This window comes from Prunus persica, chromosome G6 (genome assembly GCF_000346465.2).
Source record: "Prunus persica cultivar Lovell chromosome G6, Prunus_persica_NCBIv2, whole genome shotgun sequence".
Classification (NCBI taxonomy): domain Eukaryota; kingdom Viridiplantae; phylum Streptophyta; class Magnoliopsida; order Rosales; family Rosaceae; genus Prunus; species Prunus persica.
The window spans coordinates 20,389,284-20,414,807 of record NC_034014.1 but is presented as its reverse complement, the minus strand read 5'-3'; the positions used below and the strand labels follow the sequence as shown (position 1 = coordinate 20,414,807).

Genomic DNA, 25,524 nt, shown 5'->3' with positions numbered 1-25,524 from the left:
ACTCTTGAAAATACAATTATGGACTTATGGGTATGGACTTCTCATGCAGGGGAGAAGTTCATACCCTTGCTCACCTTGGGAACTTGATAACTTTTCATTTATAATACTGCACTAACCAAACATGAAAATGAAAGATAGTTGCATATTCTAATCCTCATTTCTCAGCGTTCTCAAACGTGGAATTAATCATGAAAAGTTTATTTTCAAGAAGTTCAATTCACGAACCAAACGGGCTCTAATGGTTTTCTTTTAGGTAGGTTTGGTTTGTTTACGCATTTGGGCTGGTGTGCATATGTAGTTGGAGCTTGCAACCAAACGAAAGTAACATAAAAAAGGGTAGCAAAAGACCATTGGGCTAATTGTGGGCCTCAAGAAACTTCCAATTGAAAACACAACGACATGGCCCCTGCCCCTGCCCCAGCCCAAGTAACCGTCGCCGAAATTTGACCTTTTTAGATCCAACCATCTTCCAACGTTCTATCCTCTTCTCATAATTATGGTCCAATCGGAGAACCACAAAGCAACCTAATCCTTAAACCATTGTACTCGCCACTCACCTAAAAAACCACACTTCTCCAGACGACGCCGTCTCGTACGCTAACGATCCCAAAAAGCGAGTAGTTAACATTTTCATTACTCTCAGCATTAGGCCAAATCCCCACAATAATCTCACCTTTTTCAACCCAACTTGTTCAAAATCAAACGAATCCCAATCCCTCTCTCTCTCTCTCCGTCTCTCTCAACTCTCGAACTCTCTCTGCTTCTCCTTCTCCAATGGCTTCCGCAGTGCCCGAAACCCTAAGCCGAGAACAGTATGTGTACCTGGCCAAGCTCGCCGAGCAAGCCGAGCGCTACGAGGAGATGGTGAGCTTCATGGAGAAGCTGGTGGTGGGGTCCACCGCCGCCGGGACTGAACTGACGGTCGAGGAGCGCAACCTGCTCAGTGTCGCCTACAAGAACGTCATCGGCTCGCTCCGGGCGGCTTGGCGCATAGTGTCATCGATCGAGCAGAAGGAGGAGGGACGCCGGAACGAGGAACACGTGGCGCTCGTCAAGCAGTACAGATCCAAGGTCGAGACTGAGCTCTCGGCCATCTGCGCCGGAATTCTCGAGCTCCTGGAGAAGCACCTTGTTCCATCGGCTTCTACTGGAGAGTCCAAGGTCTTCTACTTGAAGATGAAGGGCGATTATCATCGATACCTCGCTGAGTTTAAAAATGGCGATGAGAGAAAAACCGCTGCTGAGGACACCATGGTTGCTTACAAGGCTGCTCAGGTATTTTAATTTCTTTTTCCTTCGATTTAATTCACTTAAAAACCAAATTTAATTTAGTTTGATTTGGTTTAATTGGATTGGTGTGAAGGATATTGCGCTGGCTGATTTGGCGCCTACGCATCCGATAAGGTTGGGGCTGGCGCTCAATTTCTCGGTGTTTTACTACGAGATCCTTAATTCCTCAGAGAAAGCTTGTAGCATGGCTAAACAGGTTTGGGCTTCCTTTGAAATTCTTGAGTTATTGGTTTAAAGACTTGTAATTCTTTACTTCTTATGGTATGATCATATGAATAGAAAAGACTGGAGTATGTTGAATTTTGAATGTGGGTGCGAAAGATCTTTAGGTTGCTTGCCTAGGTATTTGTTAATTTGAAATTAGGGCAGCTTCATTTGTATGGAGGCAAATTGGTAGTGGAATACATAAGCTACAATGGTGTTGCTTACTGTAAAACTCTTTCTGTTAGTTTGAGGATGTTGAGGTAGTTTATTTTACTCAATGTGCTACAAATTTATGCTGTTCTGGACATAATTGACTGAGAAGTAGACTCTTGGAAACACCTGTTTCTTCCATATTTTGGTCCTTAGCCGCCAATATATTTCTTTAAAAGCAAAGAGGTATTCTTTTGATTGCATAAATCTTTAGCAGTGCTCAATGACACTCCAACCTAGCCTCTTCCATGGTCTTAAATTCTGAGGGCAAATGAAATGAAGGGATTACCCATCCCACCACGTAATGACCCTGTTAGCGCCTCTTCCACCTGGGCTGTTGCACGTTTGCATCATTTATGTTATCCATATTGTATTTATTATCAAAACATATTAGGCTAGCACATGAATGTGCAGTAAATAGGTAAGATCATAATGTCACTATCTAACCTCTGCAGTAACCAGTATTTGGTTTTATCTACACAGTTATAGTTGTTCATCTACATGTATACTATGTAAGTCCTTGTATATTTATTAAGTGTTATTTAGTCTGTGCATTTGCTATTGTTAATTTATATGCATATATATATGTACTATATATAAATCACTCTTGTTTAATTGTTGCGGTTATTTAATCTACTCCATTTGTTATTGTCTACACTTTTATTATTGTTATTTAATCTATACATAAACCATATAAGTCCCTATACATATACTTATTATGTTGTGTTTTCAGTCATATTTTAGTAACTAGTAAGCCCTTTCTAAGTAAGAGTGTGTATCTGCACACATTATGTTCACCCTAATCAGTCCAAATCTGTATACAGTTAAGTTGCTTTGTTTTGGTCATAATAGTAAGCATCTCCTAAAGTTCCATTGGAAGTTTCCATTTTTTCAAACAATTTCCATTGCTTCTCTCGAGTTTTTACCGCTATCCATAATCTATTGATGTTTTTGACTAAATTTTCGTGTTTTGGACCTCTGGTATATTTTGCGGACTGATATTTAAGACCTTGGCCTGCAAGACATCACACATTCTTGGATAAGGCATTATAAATTAGCATTTCTAATTTGGTAGGATTTTCTCACTTCTTCTGAGATGCAATATGCTATTAGGAGACCAAGATTAGCAAGAAGTTGGTTGTGATTATTTATAGTATTTCCATATTTGCTACACCAACACAGTATGATTATTACTTGGTAGCATGCAAAGTGCATCTTCTATGCTGGAGGCTAACGCTAATGGTAATACTGGACTTTTTCTTTCTTTGGTGAAGATAAGAATGGACTTTGACTGTATGGTTGAATTTATTCATTAATTGTTTTCTCCTTCCCTCTTGAGGTTTCTTTTGCTTGCATTTGTAGATGGATAATTGGGAATTATAGATGTATAGATGAGAAGAAGGGAAAATGTTAACTTGGGAACTTTAGATTTTTGTGTGGTGTTTTGGCAGTATTAAATTTTATAGACTGTAAGCGGATGAACTCACTTATGTTCTACCTATAAAGAGTTCATTTAGTTAAGAAAGAAGCCAAGCTTGACATTGAGTGGCACCAGCTAGCAAGACCAACCAAAAGCAGGAGATACAATTATATTCACTAGGAATAGAATAGTTTCGCAGCCATTACAATTGGCCTCCATACCCCATGCATGTTCATCTATGTGACATAGATGCAAACCATAAGTTATGGCATGGACTTCATAGTATGTTAGTGTGATCAATTGTCTGTGGTGTTTCATAACATTTAGATATTGAAAATCTGCGTCCAAAAATCTTTGGGTAAGGGTTTCATCTCACGTGAGGCATATATTCTAGTCATAGGAAAGCTAAGAGCTAATTAATAGTTAGAAAACTTTGGAGGGCAAGTACAAGAATTAAGCCAAAATGCATTTGGTATCAACTAAGAGATAACTTAGGTGGCTACCTAATAATTCCCCTCAAATTCAATGGTCTAGAGAGAACAAGTTTTTGGAATGCAAAAGTACATAAAGGTGCTTGTGAATCCCTTAATGAAGAAATAAAAATCCTGATAGGTTAAAGGAACAAGCTGAACCCATTTACTGTCAGAAAGGTATATGGTCACAAATGAAGTGATAAATCAAGCTCAATGTGCTTGGTGCGAGCTTGGAAAACCAGACCAGAAACCATGTTTGTAGCTTTGAGGTTACCAAACTAGAGCAGTACAGGATTTGAAATAAGCAAATGGAGCTAATGAGAAAAGGTGGATAATCCAAAAAATCTTGGCACAAACTGGAGTAAGTGAGCAATGCACTGAAATAAGAGACAGTAGTCTTCTTTTGGCAATACAAAAAATTAGGTTGGGGCCCAAGAAAACTTAGAAACCAGAAGTTGAAGACCGAGAAAACCAACCCAATCAACATTAGAGAAAGCATAAACAGCAACGGTACTAGAAGATGGTCAAAAGTCTAATACAGAATCCAGAGTTACTTTGAGAGACTGTAGAATATGCTCAATAGCAACAAGATGTAGGGTTCATAGTACACTCATAGATTGAGCAGCATGATGAATTGCAAAGGTGATGTTTGGATAAGTCATAGTCAGCTACTGGAGTAAGCAAACTAAACAATGGTATTCAGTAGTGTCTGAAAGGGTGAGTGTGCAAAATTGCAACTTAGTGCTCGAGGGAGTGGTGCCTGTTTGCGCTTTCCCATAACTAGTTGCCCGAGATGGAAGGCCTAAATGTAAAGAAGACAACTCAAGGCCTAGAAAATAATTAAGTGTGCCAAGATTCAATATTTAAAATTTGTTGCAGAAAGTGGACATATAGGAGGAAAGCAAAGATGGTGTGTCTCTGGCTATCACAATTTCATCCACATGCCACAATAGGGCCATCACATGAGAGTGACATTTAAATACAAATATGGAGGGATCTGTGCGTAACCATAGGATGAAAGATTTAAATTGCTGAAACTAGGAATGAGGAGTTTGTTTGGGCCCATTAATAGCCTTGTCAAGCTGGAAAAAAATGGTTAGGATGCTGGGATCCACAAACCTAGAGAGAGGAAATGTCGGGGTGATTAGGAAAACAGAATAAGAGGAAGTTACAAATGATAGAGAGAAATTTTGATTTTGGTTGTTAAATTCTCTAATACTATTTAAGGTTTTGTTGTTTTTTGAGTTATTCAATTCATCTCAACTGGGTTACATATAAGTGTGAGTCCTATTTAATAGTTAGGGAAATGCAAAGGTCTAATTAATAATAACAGGAAAGTGTAAAGATCTAATTAATAGTTCCATAGAAGTTTAAAGGGAAGGTACAATAACTAAAGCCGAAGTACACTTTGTCATTTACATTAAGGAGGCTACCTAATACCTTGTCTTGGTTTTATTATCTATACTTTTGATCAATGGAGGAGGGGGGATTCGAACTTGGGACCTCTTCCAACATTCGATAGAGAAGTACCACTAGACTAAGAGCTAGTTGGTTTTGTTGTCTATACTTTGCTAACTCCTCATACCTGAGCTGATATAATATATGTGTTCCGATTGACATGATAATCTCTAGATTTCTTAAACTACCTTGCATTATTTGCAGGCTTTTGAGGAAGCTATTGCTGAGCTTGATACGCTGGGAGAGGAATCATACAAAGACAGCACCCTTATCATGCAACTGCTGAGGGACAACCTCACTCTTTGGACTTCAGATTTGCAGGTCAGTGCTACTTTCAAATTGAGTAATTTTTGCAGCGATTTATGTAGTGGGGATGATATACTGTGTTTGAATTTCGATGCATAAAGTAAGCAAAAAATCATCAGAATATGTTAATTGAAACCTCAAAATCAAGCGTCCAATGTCATGATATACTGGTTGAATTTTGATACATAAAGTAGGAAATATATTTATAATACTCTGAATGACTAAGAAATAAAAAGGGTTTGATTCCCTTGCATGCGTATGGTCTTTTAGTTTGCAAATTTAGTAATGGGTGTGATGTGCAGGTCATAAATCTGTAAGGTTGCATTTTAGCTTCTAAGAGCCTTTCCTAAATATACCTGTGTTTGGATTCTTGCAGGAGCAGATGGATGAGGCTTAAGCACTGGATTCTTAATCTCCTTGGGGGAGGTGGGCTTGAATGTCACAAATATTCTGTAATCTGCCGAAGACTATTATGTCCTTATGTGCATACCATGTGCTCATTGTTGACATGTTTCCTTCTAATTTGTTTGGTTTGGTTAATGAAAGTAGTAAGATGATTCCTGGTTTTTTTTTTTTTACGTGCTCCGCTTTTAGCTTATGATACGATTGGAAAAAAAAGATTTGAGACCATTCTGATTCCAGAACGACACTCGCTATCATCAGTTTAGCTGCCTTATTTTGAAGGCATTAAGTTGTCACCCAAAGGTTTTTGGCTTTCGCCCTTTCTTGCCCCCACTTGCTCATAATATTTTCCTATTTACATTGGTTCATTTTATATTATTTTGGATTACATTGGAGAGAATCGAACTTTAAAGTTGTACCGGTCCTAACTCAATTCTCCACCCTCCCTCGCCACGTGGGCTAACCCTTTATGTGCTTTTTCATCAACGCATTGTGTTGGGAGCTTCTGTAATGAGGGGGGTGTGTTGAGGGGTACAATCCTGCCGTCCAATAATAACAATGCAATTTGATTGAAGGGCTATATTAAGACCCCCTCATTATAACCCTTCACCATAATCTCTCATTATAGTCACTCTGTGTTGTGTGGTGCATCATTGATAAGTTTGGAGGAGCCTGAAAATGCTGCTCATCACTCTAGTTGAGCTTGGTGTTTGCATAGCTACCAGTCAATTCTATCAAGGGTGATTTTCATTTCAGAAATGGGCTTGTTTGGTGATGAAAGTCCAGTCTTGTGTTGAATATTGCTAAGGGAGACTTTGGAAAAGCCCAAAGGAGAGAGAATTTTTAAAAGAAGCCAAAATGGACAAAATTGCCTTTATTTATTTTTTGATTTCCTAAGGAATCCTTTACATTTGCATGTTTTTTGTTTGAAAGTTGAGAGGTTTTTCTGTCTTTTTTGAAAAAGCTTTGGCTTTTTTCAAAAGTGAAAGTTTTTTTATGGGTAAAACCTAAATTTACTTATTGGTGCTAATAATAATCACCTCAATGGTCACTTTTTTACATGATCAATCTCACAGCTTTGATTCAAACAGTGGGGGCATTGAATTACAAATTCCAAGGTCTCTTCTCATCAATCCTTGGTAGGAATTCTAAGCAGCTCTAACATCAAGAAGGCATAAATGGCCAACTGAAAACTACACCCATCATTGTCTGTCCCAAAGAAAGAAAACATGTTCTTTCATTCACTCAAAGCAATAAAACTCTGAAACCAACTTCACTTGGCCTTGCTCATTGCAAATAATCTACCATTTCAGCTCAAGAACCAAGGTGTTTTTGGTCTTCTCCCAGCTGCTGATTAATCATTGGTGCCTCATGGGAAAAGTTGATCTCATCCAAAACTTGATAACTGAATTTAACAAGCAGCTCCTGTTCTAGTCCAAGTCTATTATTCCCTGTTCGAAGCAATCATGCTTTGTAATTTGTACATCCAGTTAAGTTCCAGCGGGAACTCTCTTAAAAACCATTTGACTTCTATTCTGTATTTGAACCCAAACTTGTCAATTTGGATAAAAAAGTTTGATTTTTTATTTATTTTTAGTTAGATTATCATTTCGGATCACATATCCAGATAAGAATTCACATAATCAGTCATTCAAATTGACGAGAACATGTCCCTTAACTAGTAATACTGAAATTTCGTAAAAATGCATTCTTTGTTGGACGCTTTTCTCCTTACATTATCTTATTTTATTTTACATACAATTCATATCGAGAAAGGGTGAATCGAATAATCAATTGAGTTAGATTCTGATAGTAAGTCATTGTTACAGGTAGATTTCCTCCGTGGTTGAGATCCAATTACATTCAAAAATGTGTATTATTAACCATAATAACAATAAAATACTGCAATTCTGCATCACTGATCAATTTTTTTTAAATAATCCAGCATTTGCTGTGGCAGCATCATAATAAGGTTATTAAAATTGTGAAGGGAAAAAAAAAGACTCCTCTTGGAAAGAGCAAGTATGCATTTGTCTCTCTAACCCTAATCTTTCCCAATGTATTCATACACTATCTTCCACAACAATCGACAACTGCTAATTTTGACATCATCATTACTGATTAAAGAAAGTCTAGAATTTATAAAAATTGCTAGTGGAAGGGAAAGAAGAGGACAAATCACAAACGGAAACAAAAGTAGATCCGTTGCAGCAGAGAGACACATTTTAATTTTATTATTGTATATAAATATAAATAATTAATATATATTAGGTCTGAGTCTCAGCTCTGGCTGGTGCTCTGGATGCTTTTGATGCATGGGGGGCTCGGGGTTTGAGAGAGAAAGAGAGAGTGCTCGAATCTCAAACACTTGCAAAAACCCTAAAGACCAAAAAGAATGGACAAATTAATATCCATTGTCCTCTCATGCCATTGCCATGCAGGTCCAATAGATTTAAGCTTTGCTTGCTCTAGCCGTTTGCATGAAGCATGAAGCTCTTACAAATTACAGTTAAAGTGTGTCAAAGTAAAAGGCTGTTTTTGTTTAATTTAATTCAACTTTGTAATGCACGATTACACGTGATTTGGGATATGTTTGTAGTAAAAAGTGTTTCACATTTGGTCTTGGAGAATTTTTGGGAGCCAAAACCCCATAAAAGAGGAGGTGGGTGGTGGTGGTGGTGGTGGAAAGGCTAACACAGAGAGAGAGAGAGAGAGAGAGAGAGAGAGAGCATCTCTAGGAGAAGAAAAAAGGGTTGGAAATTTGTGTTGGTAAAGTCTAGAAAAGGGAAAGATTCAAAGATCATGTTTCTTTTAGATCTTGTTTTTGTTTTGAAACCCTACTTTTTATGAATGCAGGATTGAGTATCCTAAGTAGGGAAGCTTTAGAATTTTTTTCCATTCAATTTAATTTGACAACATACGGTTGGAATGGAAACTTTGAATGTTGGTGTGCCTAATTTGAATGACCTTCGATAAAATATACGAAGGTGAATGATTGATTTTGGAATTCAATGACCTAATATTATTAGGGATTCCATTTGATTTTGCAGTTTAGATCAAAAATAGTAAGTCCAACACAAAACTCATTTAATTCATGGCATATGTCAATAGTTCATTAAAGTATTTAATATTTACCTCCAATTATTCTTTTTTTTCCTGACATTTGTTAAGAATTATTGGTGATAATAACTAGCATACTGTGCTTAATTTAATGTCAATTATTATGAATTATTGGTGATAAATAAATACTCTAAAAAATTATTAACACATGCCATGACAATTTCATCTTTCTACAATTTATATCCCACTTTTCTTCTTCACATACGAAATTTGTAGCCCTACCTTACTCCAAAAAAAAGAAAAAAGAAAAAAGAAAAAAGGTAACTAAAACAAGTATATTGATCATTGTTCACACCAGTGACTAGTGGAGATGCATATTGATGGTCCCTGTTGGATCGAAAAAAATACTTCCATGCCCCGGAATCATTGTCCCGGAAAAGATAGGAAGAGGATGACAGTGACACCGGGACATGAAAATTACTCTCCTGAGTTGAGGGTATATTTGACTTAGGACATGTGCATGTATAACATACAATTAGAGTGAGACAGGCCAAAAGTACCATGATGATGCCGATTTCTGAACCAAAACGGTTAGTTTTGATAATCTGCTGAGATTGCACAGAGCACGCGACTTGCTCTAAGGTGGAAAATGACAAAGCCATTGTCCATCGGTCATTCTTCACCAACCACCTCCTACATCTACACCTACATATTTACCCCTTCATTTCATTCTTTCCCAATTGCCACTAAGCTTCCTTTGCCCACCCTCTTCTTCCAAAATAACATTAAATAAATTAATAAATAAAAGAGTATTATTCCACCAAAAACTCAAAGAGCTTTAGATGATCTCAAGTTCTCAACTATTAGTTGGTTGCAAATGTTTCACTTATCTAATCATCACAAACTCATGACGACCTGTTAGACAACAAATCTAATTACTTGATATTTATCCGCTTACTTCTCTAATAATTTTCTCATGTATTTGCGGCGTTATGTATATCAAATTCAGTATTCACTTGATATTTACTATACAACAATAGTTCAATTATATCTATTAAAACTCAATTCGGGTGGCGAACATACTAAACTCGATTATGAATTTGCATATGGTATCCCCAAGTCTTCCTTTTCAATTGTTGAGTTTCTTACCAACCTTGTAAATTCTTTTAGGTATGGCATTAAAATGGTACATAGTCTTTAAAAAAATGCAATGGGGGCAGATTCAACTAGTAGTAAACAATTGGGCTTGTAAGAATTGGAGCATTTGACCTAGGATCACCCTTTGAAATTTTTTTATATTCGTAAGGGTTAATGAGCCCATTAAACTAAACCGCATTGTTCGTAGGGTACAGCTTATATGTTCACAAATTAAATATGTAATCTCCCTACCGTATTTTATGGAATCATTAATGACATCATTGCTAATTATATGAGATAATCACAACCAAACCAAATTATCCTAGTTTCTCAACAAGAGGATTACTGCTCTTTAATACTTAAAAGCCACATTGCGGCTTCTAGTTTCAGTAGTAACACTTTATTTTAAACACTTATGATAAGAGTTCAAATCTCGCTCCCACTATTTTCTAAATAAAAGAAGCAAATAGAGGTTACTTTTTCATTAACAAGTCTTCGACGCCGATTCCATTAGGCTCCGACCTTCTAATTGCTTGCCTATTGAGGCATATTCATGCACTTCATTTAATATTTTCACACCTTCCGTCACACTGTTATCCAACTTTAAATTTTTGAAATCGACTCTTATGTAAATTATTAAATTTCTGCACTCGCACATAGATATATAGATTTTTCACGAGTTGTACTGACTAAAGATTGTCACGAATGACTAAAGATTGTGAGGAATGCAATATTTCACGTACATTAACCTTTATACCATTGAATTACTTGTCAAAAGATATTAGTAATTAGAATAGCATCTTATACAAAGAAATGACTATTATTATCTTTATTTTTTTAATACCTTAAAAGGCCTTGAGTTCATGATATTTGACAAAAGACAGGTATGCATTATCAGAAGCCAAGACACCTACGAAATAAATCCTAAAAGCCTAATCTTTATCCCTCATCAATTGAATAAAGTTTGGTTTGTATTTTGTAATTTCGTTATATTCCAAAAATAAATTATAAAAAAAACAAATTGTTTGGTTTTCTTTTGTGGGCTTGGTTTTTAATTTTTGGTTCTGTATCTCTACGAATCCACAACCTTCTCTCCCCCAATCTCACGTTTACCCTAAACCCACATGCTCAGTTCCTACATAAAGCTCCTCTCTTTGCATTAGTCTCTCCCCAAACACCTCTCTCTCTCTCTCTCTCTCTCTCTCTCTCTCTCTCTCTCTCTCTCTATCTCTTTGTTTTTATCTATACCATATTCACACTTTCTTTATAGACTCCCTCTTCTTCTTCTTGGGTCCTGTTTTACAATGAAAATGCCATCTTTGATAAAACCCAGACTCTAATTTGATGAGATTTTCTTGGGTTTTCCAAGGCATATTGAGGTGCTCCAATGGCAGACAGCTTTGACTGTGCCAACTCAAACCTTCTTTGTGCAGAAAACTCAGATACCTGCTTTGATGATCTTAATTCTAATACCATAGATGACTTGGGGCTTTTCCCTTCAATGCCCCATATAATCAATAATACCCACAATCAAGACCCCAGTTTTAATCATAATAGATCCAAATCTATGATAGATTTTCCGTTACAGAGTGAAGAAGGGGTTAGTTCAATGGTTAAGAGGGAGAGTGAGCATTTTCCCAGAGACGATTACCTCAAGAGACTGCGCAATGGGGACTTGGACTTAGGCAGTAGAAGAGAGGCCCTTGATTGGATTTCGAAGGTTGGTCTTGTTACTTTTCTTTGAGTTTTACCTTTTTTTGTTCCAGTGGTTATTGCTTTTCTTATGATGATTTGGACTTTTTACTGGTTTTTGCGATTGTCATTCAGGTTTCTGCAATTGGGTTTTGTTCTTCAACAGCATCATAAAACATTTGTTTACAATGTGACTTGTTTGATTGTTGTCGATATGTTCTGAATGTATCTAAGTTGTTGGGGATCAATGATCATGAGCGATTATTCCTAATCTAGTTCTCTGTGGCATCTCGTTTGTGTTCTAAAATTGGATATTGGTTTTCCCTGTATGTTTGCCCATTTACTTCCTCACTTATGTTTCCCTTATTTCTGATTGATGATGTCCCTTTTGCTTGATTACTGAATTAGGTTGACTTTTTTTCTATTGTGATCAACAGGCTCGTGCCCATTACAGTTTTGGACCATTGAGTGTTTGTCTATCTATGAACTACTTGGATCGCTTCCTTTCTCTTTATGAATTGCCTGTAAGTTCAGAAATTGGATCCAAAGTTTGCTTCTTTTGTTATCGGTTCAATTTCAAACAATGTGTTTTCATTTATGGTGTTTCTGTCCTTGATTTTTCACTTCACTGTTCTTGTACATACAGAGAGGTAAAGCCTGGGCCGTGCAATTGCTAGCTGTGGCTTGTTTATCAATAGCAGCCAAGGTGGAGGAGACTACTGTACCCCAGTCTGTGGATTTACAGGTATTGAAATCATGTGCATTGATTTACAATGGTTGACTTGCAAATTTGATATTTTGGAAGCCGCTGTTGATCTCTGATTTACTTACAATGTTGTTGTTCTTATGTGTGGATTGTGCACAGGTTGGAGATCCCAAGTTTGTGTTTGAAGCTAAAACTATACTAAGAATGGAGCTTCTTGTGATGAGCACTCTAAAGTGGAGAATGCAAGCTTGTACTCCCTACTCTTTCATTGACTACTTCCTCAGCAAGATAAGTGATGATCAACATCCGTCAACATCATCTATCTGTAGATCAGAACAACTCATATTGAGCACAATAAGAGGTTTTTTTTTTTTTTTTTTTTTCCTGACTGTGAATGAGTTATTTTTGTAGTTTGATGTTCTTGAGGATAAATGGGTTCAATGAACTGCTGGATGGGAATAAATGCAGGTATTGACTTCTTGGAATTCAGGCCTTCTGAAATTGCTGCAGCAGTGGCAATTTGTATTTCAGGAGAAACACAAGCAGTAGACATTGATAAGGCCATTTCTTGTTTCATGCATGTAGACAAGGTAAAAAGGTTGTTTCAGAGATGCAAACCATGATAGGACAAATTTGCTTTAGCTAATAACAAAGTATCCTGGATTTAATATGATCTTTTTATCAATTTAATGATTTCTTGAAGCTCATCTGTTTGTGGGATTTGCAGGTAAGAGTGTTGAAGTGTCTTGAACTGATGAAAGATTTGTCATTGATCAGTGGTTCTGCTAATAGGGGAAGCGCCTCTGCTTCATCCGTACCCCAAAGTCCGGTTGGGGTGTTGGATGCTGCATGCTTGAGCTATAAAAGTGATGAATTTACAGTTGGGTCGTGTGCAAATTCTTCACATAAAAGTCCAGACATTAAGAGGAGGAAACCAGACAATCCGTCTAAAATGGACTCCCAGTCATGAGATGTGAATTTTTCTCCTTCACAGTCTATCCAATCAGTTTGGTTGAATGGGAGTTTTGGTGTGGTTTTGGAGGTTCCTTATAGTAACACAGAGGTGAGAGAGAGAGAGAGAGAGAGATGAATAAAGTAATTTGGGAAAAAAATATCCAGGGGTCTCATGCTTCTAGAATGAAAGTAAAGTCACCAGCTGTTTATAATCAGACTACTCAACAGCCACAGATTTTAAAAGTGGTGATGATCCAGGGGTGCACAGCATTTTGAAAGATATGATCCAGTGGTGTTTGGGGAAGATACAGTTTTTTGTTGTAGCTACCAGTTCAATGAGAAAGGGATCTGGAACTATATATAGCTGAAAAATATGTTCAAGTTTTTATTTTTAACATTTTCCTTTCAGTGACAATATAAAGCAAAAAAATAAAATCCAGCAGGAGATCCAATGTTTTATTTTTTAATTGGATGAATGAATTAGTAAATTTGTGGTCCATTTCTGGACAATAAGATGCTGCTAAGTGTTGAAGAGGGAGGAGTTGCTATTGGGATTGACAATGGCTGGGATATGCCCCATTGGCCCTAAATAGGGGGCCCACCATTATTTGTTTTGAGTGGTGACCAGTCAATCTCTGTACCATCATGCAAGTATTTCTAGTCATTATTGAAAGATAGTTCCAAAAATAAGCAGTCTTGGAAATAAACCCATTATAGTTTGCACCCATAAACTTTTGGCCAAATTAATTGACTATTAAGCGATGTGATTTGATTCGATTTGAACTAAACTGAAGGGTGAAATCAAAGTACTATTGGACAGTTTCACGGTTTAAGCATAGGTTTAATACTATTTTATCTTGAGAAAATGATTTAAAAGTCCACTCATGGTCCTCAGATTTGTATCTGATTTACTTTTTAATTCATAAATTAAATTATTCGTTCAAATGACCCATCAAGTCATTGAAGAAAAAATCAAAATATTAATCATGTCATTGTTGAAGAATGATATGGTCAATGTCACTATTGAAGAATAACTGGACCGACTTGTTCTTATTTGGAAGTGCTTGACCATTTTGTCTTTTTGCCTCTTATTTGTCCTTATATAGTAATAGTAATGCTCTTTTTAGGAATTAGGAACTTCAATTTTTTAATGCATATACTTTAGCTAAATTAAGTTAATAAATTTCAACTCAAAAAGATAATTGGTAGGTGCAAGCGGTTTCTAGTAAATATTTTAATAAGTATTCTTTTTCTAAAGTCCAGCTATAATCGGGGAATTCTATTGCCTAAAAAGGTATCCCGAATTAAAATGTGGACTTTTAATTGGGTTTTTCCTTTTCCCATACTTTCACTTAGTGATCATATTAATGAAAATTTTAATGAAACAGTAACAGATATTTTTCTTTTGGTAATTGGAACATAGGAAAACTTAGTCGATTTTACCTAGTGATGTGGTGCAGTCTATAAAGGCTATTAATACTCCTCTTAATGATACATGAGGGGATTATAAGTCTCAATATTTAGCATGAGTGCTGTTATTTTTACTCATGTCCTATTTCTCCATCCACCATGTAAATTTAAAAAAACACAATTCTATCTTTCCACCCAACATTATCCCTAAATACCCTTTACTTATTAATTCAAGCAAATTCTCTATGCTAATCATTAGTAGTTGAGATATGAATTGGATAGGCTCAAGTTGTGTTTGACGAACTGGATAAATGCTTTAGCAACTGAGGAACCGTATGCTTTCTTCATTTTTTTTTTCTTTTTGTCAAACGGTAGAGTAGGTGGGTTACGTGAGTTGAGGTTTTTCCCCTAAGTCTTTAGAAATCATTTTACAAAGGGGTACATTTGTCTTTAAAATTTTGAAGATAAAGTGGATAGGAAAATAGAATAGGAGAAGAAAATAGCAACACTCATTTAGCATCAATGTATTTATACACATTTAGAAAGATCTTGACCCTTAAAATTAAGCCAATAGATTTTGATGACTTCACGTCAGCATTGTTATATTAGAATGAAACTCACAATTTCCACCTTGGTATCAGACTAAAAGGATTGGGTGAGTTTTTTATTTTATATTTTATTTTATTTATTTTTATACAAACAATATTGGCATAGGGGGAATTGAATCTACGACCTCGAGTGCACGGATAAGTGATCTTAACCACTTAAACTACAAACAAGCCCTTCGCAAGGATAGGGTGAGTTTTAGTCTAATACAATTATTCTGAGTTTTAGTTTAAATGCATATAAATGTATTGATGCTAAATGCGATGAATTAGGATCCATATCAAGGATCCTTATATGTGGCCTTTGCCCAAATGGTAAACCTTTTTTTTTCCAGTTAAAACATCTACTCAAATACAACATTTTGTTCAAACTAATTTGGATAAAATTAGAATTTGGAAATTAAAATTACCGCATAAAAATAAAATCTTTACTTCGCTATTGTCACAACATAGACTTAATACTAGGGGAATGTTATGTAATTTTTCTTTGATTCCCTCTTTGTGTGTTCTTTGTGATACATAATCGAAATTCGTGCCTCATCTATTTTGAGATTGTCCTTGTGTGTTGAATCTTTGGAATCATTTACGAAATTTTATTAAATTTCATCCAACTTAAATACTGATATTATTCATTGGATTATCACTAATGGGTCTTCTTTAGATTTGGAAATCTTTTTAACTTTTTTTGTGTGGAAAATATGGGATGCTGTATTAATTGATTTTTGAAATGCGAATAATAGTGTTGAGCAAAGAGTAAAAAAAGGGTAGAACTAAGGAAAATTTGATTACACGGAAACCTCCTTTGTTTGATTATTTTAAATTAAACTTTGAAGGTTTAGTTAAGTATATGCTGTTAACACCGACTAATCTTTGATCTAGTGTATTTGTCTCCACTTAGTTAGAACTTAGAAGAATGTTGACCCATGTAAATAACGAAGATGATATACATTTGTGATGAGTTTGATATCTAAATAATTGTGGCTAGACTCATTGAAAAACAAAAAGTAAGGTTTCTTACCCGACAAATTCAGGCGATTACATCATAAACAAACTCATTCTCTAATTAATTAGTTATGCAGATGATTTGAGATGGTGGGTGTGTTAGAAGGTGATTGATCCAACCATTTACAATTTTTATCAGGAGGTTAGCAAACCCATATAACTATCTAAAGAAAACAAACGTAATAAGTTTAATTACCATCTAATGAATGCAACATTTTAAAATAATATTATTTATATTACTTACAATTTTGTTTCATAGTTTTTTCTTTTCGAAGCATGAAAGCATCTTACAACCAGGCAGCAGTCACTTATATAAATAAAGAAGAAGGATTATAAATTATAATGAGTTACATTGACTGGTTTAATTAGCAATGGCAACAGCTAAGCATGGTCAAATAGTGTTGTTATAAAGTTATTTACCAAAAACGACACAAAAAAAAAAGTATATTAAAATTAAAGCATTTGTAATGACAGAGCGACAGTGCACTATACATCAAGGTATCAAGGATCCCAATACCACATATGCATGGCATATGAGACGAACCAGCAGCAGAAGAAGAAGCAGCAACAAACCCACATTTCTTGAAATTATTAAACAAATCCAGTCCCATCCCATTTGTCAAATTATTTGGCCACGTCAGTTTGAATACCATACTTACTTACAATTCTTTCTCTCTCTCTCTCTCTCTCTCTCTCTCTCTCTCTCTCAAGTGTCTGATGTGTGCATGTGTGGTTGCGGGGCCAGAGGTCAGTGACACTGCAAAACTGGGTTTCGGGTTGGTAGAGGTTCAGCTCTGCAGGGGAACTTGTTGACTGATAAAACAGAAATTCAAGTCCTCCATTTCCTCTCTCATATATCATTGCACATCTCATTTTGTATATCTTCTCTTGTGTCATCTATGCGACAATCTCGAATGCTGTAATGTTCTCTTTATTTTGGATGTTTCCCTCAAATACCGAATATATCATAATTTAACACTGGTGGGAAGGGACTTGTGTCTTGTATTCAAATTTCTCGTTCTCCAATATTGCTAATATAAAAAAAATATTAATTTAATAATTTATGCACTTACTCGTTATAGAGTTATTCAACAGTGTATTCATATTTAAGTTATCTTTAAAGGGTTATTTTTGAGAAGTATAGTGAACAAATTCAGTTGCTATGTTGCGTATTTGCGGGGACTTCTTTTCCAAAAGCGCTACAAGTTCATATTCGATCTATGTATGTTTTTCTGTGTTCACGTTGCACTTGTTTTAAAACCCTACATCGGTTCATCCTTCTATTTTAACTCTTTGTAATGTAATTATGTAAACCTTGAATAATCTGACGTTGAGCTAAAAGTCGTTTTTTCCACAAGCACAATAATCAGAAACAACACCGAAAACATGGGCAAGAAATGACACACATTATTATTGAAGAAGAGGCAATTCTAGCAAGCCTGGCACTGACAGTTGGCCACACCACTGAACATGCTCTGGAGTTGTAGAAGTTTGGCAGTGGGAAATTGAGTTTCGTTTGACCGAGAAAATGAAAGTTGACTGGACGAGAAATTGGTGTTACCAATACCAAGAAAGAATATATATAATTTAATTAATGTAGTAGGGGGAGGGGAAGCAGAGGAGCAAACACTTTTGTGAGAGTGCGTGAAGGAAACTGTAAGAAGTGGGAGGAGGTGAGGTTTGGTCAGAGGCTCAGAAGAATCACAGCCCTTTTACTTGTCCATACCTTCTCTGGACGGTAATAATATTAATTAATGTCAAAGTAAAAGTAACCCCCTTACTTGAAGTTACAGTTTCACCCATGAGGGCTTAAAAGATGATGTACAAGAGAGAAAAACGTTTCTCATTTTCCATTGTGCCTCGGTTTGTTTTCTGTTTTCTGCTACAGGGTGCATGTTGTTTGGGGCTATGATTCTTGCACAAGTAGTTTTTCATAATTTTTTTTTAATACAAGCAATAGTCTAAACTACAAAGGGATGAGGATTTCTCACATACACACACACATTATCAAGGTGTCATAGAAATTTCAAACCTGAGATCACTTGGTCTACAAATCAAAGCCTTTTTCTACTCAGCTAAACCTTATTGGCAATTTTTCATAAATTTAAATAATTTACAAAAAGAAAATTTGCACTCTGCACCATGAATGTCATATCAAATTTTTATGTTTGTTTTTTAATCTAGAATTATTTCTATTTCTGCAAAATCAACTGTTCAAACTTTGTTTATGCCTCATTTGAGCAAAACTTTTATGCAAAGGCAGAGAGAGGAATGGCGCTCATCTCATCCTCAGATTGAAACAAGTCATTGCACATTGATTTGGTATCATTAGCCAAGTAGGACCAAGCTATAAGCTAATGTTTGAATTGCACATTTCTAAAGCAGCTGAGGCACATTTTTCTCTTGACCATATCAGAAGCATAGAATTAACTTATAATATTCAATGAATCTTTGTTTGCAAATCCCATCAACACCAGTCTTAGTACTGTGAACCAAGAAGAGAGATTAACATGATGTTGAATGAGCAGAAAACTATTAGAAATAGACAAGATTAGAGAAAGTAGCTACTAAAACTCTACTTGAAGACTTGTAAATATAGGCATCCCAAGTATTGAAACTAGATTATTTATATATACGAACCCAGTGTGGTTGCTCTGGTTCATCTTATCAGTAACCACATTCAAATTTCTAGGATACAACAAATGATGTACAGAAATATTATAAACCAAAGCACCAATTGCTTGGCTCAGTTTAACTTTCAAAATAATTAAGAGGATCTGAAGCAGTTATGCTATACACTAAACAAATTTAGTGGAGGGATGTCTTCATCCTTTTGTATTATTTCTTCTGCAGCAGGCCCGAGCAAACCAGATTCCTTCCGACGCTGGTTATTTTTTCTTCCCTGTAACTTACTCTTCGAAACTTATACTTCTCAAAAATGAGGCTAATAAGGCCTACATAATTAGACAAAGTCTGGCTGGCCTGTGGAAGTCAAGCAACGATGCCACATTCGGCTGTTAGGATCTATCAGCCTGGGATGAGAAATGACCTCGGGAATTGGAAGGTATACATAATGAGTGTTGCATGTGCCGACTGTGATTCCACTATACCCAGCGAATGCACCATGAACCTGTTGTAGCCATGCATGCGTATTGAATGTAGTTCAGAGAAGATACCAAAAAAAAAAGTTCTTGTACTCATTTGTTTGTGTGTGTGTGTGTAAGTGTGGGTGTTGGAGAGAAAGCGAGAGACTCACAGCATTTTGTCCTAGCACAGCACAAAGAATTCCATCTGATGCATTTGCACGACATGCACGGATCATGTATGTGGGGTCTATATACTTCACATCAACAGGAACACCAGCTTCTTTAAAATATTTTTTTGTCTGGCAGATGATTGTAGATGGTTATAGACACCACAAATGTTTCAACCAAATTATGAACCGAACAATTAAATCAGAGGAATTGAATTATCAGAATGTCAGATAATTCATATGAAGAGAAACAAAAACTGCTCATTTTTATGACTAACAAAAGTAGGATCAAGACTCAAGAAGACAAGATTCATTGGCTGGTACACAAGCATATTAAAAGTCCTAATGTGACTCAAGATCACCACCATGAGTAAGATAAACATGTTGTGTGTTGGTGACCAAGCAAGTTGAGACTTGTGAGAGTAAGAGATTTAAGCATATAAACTGATAATGCTCATGAGCTTCCATATTAACATCATGCATCTCTATTGCAGAACTTTGTTAACAGTATCTGAATGTATTTCGCACCTCACCACTGCCTATGTTTATTGTCAAGCCCAAAACATGTCAACTCCAACAAATATATGCACGGCTTGAAGGATTGTACAAATAAATCCAAAAGAGCAATTTGCATCTTCAACCCCATTGAACATGGGCAGGGCTGTCAACATGGCTGAAAGAACCCTAGTGATACAGGACTACGGTATGAGACTTGAATCGAACAAATGGCTCCCTTTCCCAGACATAGGGAAAGATGGAGTAAACAAAGTAAAATAGGAAAGAGAATTTGAGCACCCTGTCTAATATAGTGGTGGAACATGGTTTGTAATATTAAGGCAAGTCGACAAGCAGAGTTTCGTCATTGTTTGATGAGAGTCTTAAGAAAATTTAGGTCTAAATAGTATAAAACCCTATCCAAATTTCCTGCAAAACGGCACATTGACTATTGTCTCGTCAAACGATGACGGAATCTTCTCAATTATTTAATGCATAAAACCTTTACTCAATCATTGCGCACACGATAAATCTGTCAAGCACTTACTGAGAAAAAGAAAAAGCCTGACAGCATGGTACAAGTCTAAAATTGAGTTGGAAGTTCTCATATGCAACGGAAATCATCATAGCCTTAAAACAAAATCACCAACCTCTTGCTGAATATGTACGCCAATATCCCCAAATACAACATTTCCAGATGCATCAGTAGCATTGGTTTTCTGTAGTAAATTCTGCATAAAAATAAGCCTACAGCACTCAGCAATTTCACTTGGTAGATAAGAAAAGCATCAACCATAAAAATAATAGAAAAATTAGCTTGCATGATTTAGAGATGGAATCCAAAGGGAAGAAATTATCATTATCCTTATCAGTTAAATATTCATTCACCTACAAGCCAAAACAAGACTTGAAGTTATGACTCTGACTCACCTGCCCTGCTCCCTCTGCTACACAGACCACAGCTGATCCCTTTGTTTGAATTAGGTATTTCAGATGGTGCAAAATACCATGAGGACCGTGCATTTGAAAAGGTACCTTGGATGCACATATATGACTAGCATCAGTGTATGTTTGGAAAAATATGTAAATAGCATATATAAATAGCATCAGTGCAGTCTAAGTACCTCAGGTATCAAACATATGTCAATTTGTCCACTAGACAGGGATGCGTGCATTGCTATGAATCCACTGCTACGACCCATCAGTTTCACAATGCCAACGCCATGGTAAGCACTATGTGCCTATTACAAGATTCAGAAGAAAGATCAGCTTAACATGTAGACATCACTGCCAGGAAAAAATTGAGCAGAAGCCTTACATGAACATAAATCCATGCATGAGCAGTAAAAATGATATTGAATAAGTAACATAAGAAACAATAAGTATCATAACTTATTTCTACCTCAATATATGCTGAACTTATTGCCCGTTGTGCTTCTTCAACAGCCGTATCAAAACCAAAAGTTTTGTCCATTAGCAAAATATCGTTGTCTATGGTTTTTGGCACACCAACTACAGCCACTCTTAACCGTCTTTTACGGCACTATAAGAAAAATAGGAAAACACAACAAATAAATTAGAACTTAAGAAGATTAAGGCAAACGAAAGAATCAAGCATTCAAACTTACAAAGACTATAAGATTGTAGCAAGTTGGGACCCAATAAAATCCCTCCACAGAATTTATGTTAATATTCCAGGTACATCTTTCCCAACCTCTACCAGCATTGGCTAAGACGTTTTAATAACAAAGTAATTGATCAGATAGACTATCCCAAACTAATATCTTATGCAGGTCCTATGAGTGCAATGTTAGAAAATTATTATTATTAAATTAATAAATACCAGATCCCACATATGACATGGTGCACCAGGTCAATACAGATCCTCAAGCTTACCAACCTCATTGTGTATTGCGTCAGCTCCAGCATGTGTGCCATTTCCACCCAAAACAAAAAGCATATTGATTCCTCTTTCCTGATATCAACAAGCAAATACATATATCATAAAACCTTCTAGGAATCATGATGGTTCACTATTACCAATTTTCTCAAAAGAAGCTTTTCAGATAATCACCTCCAAACTGTCCACCATTTCACTAACACTGGGACCTCCACGTGAAACTCCTAACAAGCTTCCTCCAGAAAGATGAACATTTTGAACCACTTTCCTTGATAGCTAATCAAATCCGGTTTCAACATATTAGTCTACAACATAAATGTATTCTTGTTGTAAACGAGGAAACATATATTTGTCGTAGAAGCATAGCAATGGTGCAAGATAATATTTTTTGAGAAGATTTTTTTTTTTTTGAGAAGATTGCAAGAGAATATGTTGTATGAATGGTTCCTACTAGATGTCTACTTGCAAGGAAAAAAACAACAACTTACTGGCATTTCAGCTAATTCTTTGTCAGAAAATCCGCGGTAACCATAAGGAATCCCCACAATCTTTTTTACTCCATATATTTCAAGTGTAATGACAATCTGTAGAACATATATGATTCAAGTATGTTAAATACAATACGTCTTAAGTATGAATACTTAAGGAGCTTATAAGGAAAACAATTAGGGAAGATGCTAAGCTCATGTGTTTGGTTAAGGAGTACTTCCGGGCCATCCATATCACGTGTTTGATTTCAATGTGGGAACGGAAAACATGTTTTATCAGCAATTTAAGAACTACAATTTATAATGCATCATATGAATTATTAAATATACCAATTTCATCAAATGGTACTTCAGGGCCAGTGCTGATAAAAACCACAAGAAAAATACATGTACAATTACTGTTTGATGAAACTGACCTGTCTGATGACGTCATTAAGACCAGGGCATAGACCTCCGCATGTTACAATTGCTGCTTTCACTTCTTCTGGTTTAAAATATATTTTTTCTCGAGGCCCAGCACGATGAACCCTGGAAATTTTCAACACCATATTCATCAGAAATCGCAGTCATCCAAATGAAAAGCCAGTATTGCATAAGGAGTTAATACAATATGTCGTAAGAAGAGATCCATAAGGAGTTAATATGATATGATTACATTCAATTTGCAATTCTTTCAAGACCTATCATAGCCCAATGTAGAAAATTTTGAAAAGCCTAGAAACATGTGTGCTCCCTGCTGAATATTATATATAGCAAATTGATACGACTATCAGCTAATAACACTAAAAGAAAGTCAAAAAAAAAGAGTACTACATTCAGTTAACTCGTCAATTGAGGCGTTGTTGAAGAAAATAACGTCAAATGCTTCAAAATCCTCTAAAGACACATGGCAACATGAGCGAGATAACAGCCATTCCAGTGGACCACTCCTTGAAGTAGTTCATGTGTCTAAACTTTGAAGTTCAAACGATTCATTTTAATCGGTAGTCATCATCTTCTCTCTCACTCCCACAGTCCCACTCCACTCTACAAGTCTTCCACAATCTCTCTCTACTGACAGCTCGATCCTAGTAAATATATCCATTATCTCTCAACCCTCCAGCATCACTCTACTGACAGCTTGATCCTAGTAAATATCTCCATTACCTCTCAACCCCCCGCCCCCCACAACAGAAACAAAAACAAAAACAAAACAAAGTTTGAGAAGAAAAAATATTTAACCCACATCAAGCATGCCCTTGAGATTTCACCCTGTGGAAGGACCACCAATCCCTGTCAAAATGGCCTTGCAGAGAACCCATACGCAGTCCCCAAACCACCCACTCGTACTCACAGAAACAGATCTGTTTCTATGTCTGATTGGCAAACCTCCAAGGAACAAAAACATAACCTTACTGGAAACCATCAACTTATTGCCACTGAATAGCTCACCTAGGAAATCCACAAGCAACTATAAGAGAGTAGAGAGAAATAATTACCATTGCTCCACCCACGTACAGTTAGGATCAATGCATTCAGCACCAGCAGATGTAGGTGACGAATAGTATATAGTCTGAAAATATTGAACAAAAAACAACAAAGCAATAGTCTTTAGCATTGCTCACATGGGAACCACAAAACAGAAAAGAACAAAAAAAACCATCATATTATTACAATTCAATGGGTTCAACCTAAGCAACAAAAATAAAAAAGGGTACTCTCATAATGAAACGAAGGCAACAAAAAAAAAAAAAAGTTTCTCATCATTTCTCAAGACTAGTAAACACATCAATCAATCATTGACTGAAACGGACTATCACAAAGACTGGTACACTAAATAGTGGTTCAAGAAGTTCAGATTACGAAATTTTGTAGAAACAGAGATTCATACAAGAATAATAGTAGAGTAATACTTATACATACCTTGAGAAGTACGCGGTCGTTGTTGTTTATGTAACCATGCCACTCTTCATCCGATGGGTAGCCCCCTGCAAAGTCTTCTATCACCGGAGTCCTGCAACATAAATTCAAGCAATTTCAGGCACTCAGAACTAAAAATTCAAAACTAAAGAACAAAGAAAGCAACAGAGTGAGAGAGAGAGAGAAGTGACCTCATCCTGAGGCAGAAGGTGGAAGGAATGGGAACAGATTCGGGGAATACGTCAGTGATGTGAGGGATGTTGAAGCGCCTCTCGAAATCCCTCTGGAACTTGGATTTCCAGTCAGGATCGCTGAAATCGATGTCCTGGTTGTGGCTCTTGCTCTGAGCGAAGGGGACGCGGCTCTTCTTGGCAACTCCATTGGAAGCAGGCAGCCTCAGAGACGGCGAACTCGGATGCGAAAGTCCATGGGAAGCGCGGTGGTGGTGGAGGGCGGCGAGTCTGGGGGCAATCGCAGCATGCGAGAGAGTGCCCATGAAACAGAGATTTCGAGGCGCAGAGAGCTTCGTTTCGATCAATGCAAGTGTTTGGAAGAGTTGCAGAGAGACGCAAAGAGAGAGAGAGAGAGAGAGAGAGAGAGAGTATAAAGTAACGGGGAAGGGAGGGATGCCGTACGAGCTGACTTGGGAAAAGGTTGGGAGAAGTAGGAAAAGCTTTGGTCCAAGCTGTCAAATGTAGGGCCTTGGTTATGGAGAAACGAAGAGAAAGCCTTCTTTTTTTGGCTCTCTCTTTGCCTACCTACCGTCCGCCTTGCCCTTTTCAACGTTTGCAAAATGCCGGCTTTTTGTTTTGTTTTTTTGCTTTTGGAATAAAATAAAATATCCTGGGTTTGATTTGATGTGGTATTATAAGCAATTTTAGCTTTGTGATTAGGTTGTTATTCCTATTATTACTTAATAAAAATTGGAAATTTCTCCCATATTTTTAGTGGGGTCCATATTTGCATGTTTTAAGTCTAGCTATTGTTTAACTGTTTTCACTTATTACGCGGTGTTAGAGGTTGATTTTTTATTTTAAAAGAGAAGTAACATTAGACCAAAAATTAGTGGGTATAATAGAGGTAGATTTTAAAACTCATCTCATGTCAAAACACATTATTGAAGTAGAAGCTAGTAAAAAATGGGATAGTGTGCACTTATC

The 25,524-nt window shown here is 36.4% G+C and overlaps 3 protein-coding genes across 3 annotated transcripts; 2 read left to right on the top strand and 1 right to left on the bottom strand.

Annotated features, from left to right (window-relative positions):
• LOC18772503 (14-3-3-like protein GF14 kappa) lies at positions 683 to 5,992 on the top strand. The gene is made up of 4 exons (XM_007205702.2): positions 683 to 1,275; positions 1,364 to 1,486; positions 5,260 to 5,376; positions 5,738 to 5,992. Exons 1-4 carry the CDS (start codon positions 775 to 777, stop codon positions 5,756 to 5,758), a joined length of 762 nt encoding a protein of 253 aa, XP_007205764.1. The 5' UTR covers positions 683 to 774; the 3' UTR covers positions 5,759 to 5,992.
• LOC18775347 (cyclin-D2-1) lies at positions 10,958 to 13,842 on the top strand. The gene is made up of 6 exons (XM_007205475.2): positions 10,958 to 11,680; positions 12,090 to 12,176; positions 12,299 to 12,397; positions 12,518 to 12,719; positions 12,827 to 12,948; positions 13,086 to 13,842. The coding sequence occupies exons 1-6, from the start codon at positions 11,348 to 11,350 to the stop codon at positions 13,326 to 13,328; spliced, it is 1,086 nt and encodes a 361-aa protein (XP_007205537.2). The 5' UTR covers positions 10,958 to 11,347; the 3' UTR covers positions 13,329 to 13,842.
• LOC18775454 (ATP-dependent 6-phosphofructokinase 5, chloroplastic) lies at positions 18,909 to 25,183 on the bottom strand. The gene is made up of 13 exons (XM_007208408.2): positions 24,556 to 25,183; positions 24,368 to 24,458; positions 23,944 to 24,017; positions 22,882 to 22,993; positions 22,466 to 22,561; positions 22,152 to 22,253; positions 21,978 to 22,052; positions 21,480 to 21,620; positions 21,202 to 21,318; positions 21,008 to 21,112; positions 20,728 to 20,808; positions 19,586 to 19,714; positions 18,909 to 19,459 (listed from the first exon to the last, which is right to left on the bottom strand). Exons 1-13 carry the CDS (start codon positions 24,858 to 24,860, stop codon positions 19,292 to 19,294), a joined length of 1,596 nt encoding a protein of 531 aa, XP_007208470.1. The 5' UTR covers positions 24,861 to 25,183; the 3' UTR covers positions 18,909 to 19,291.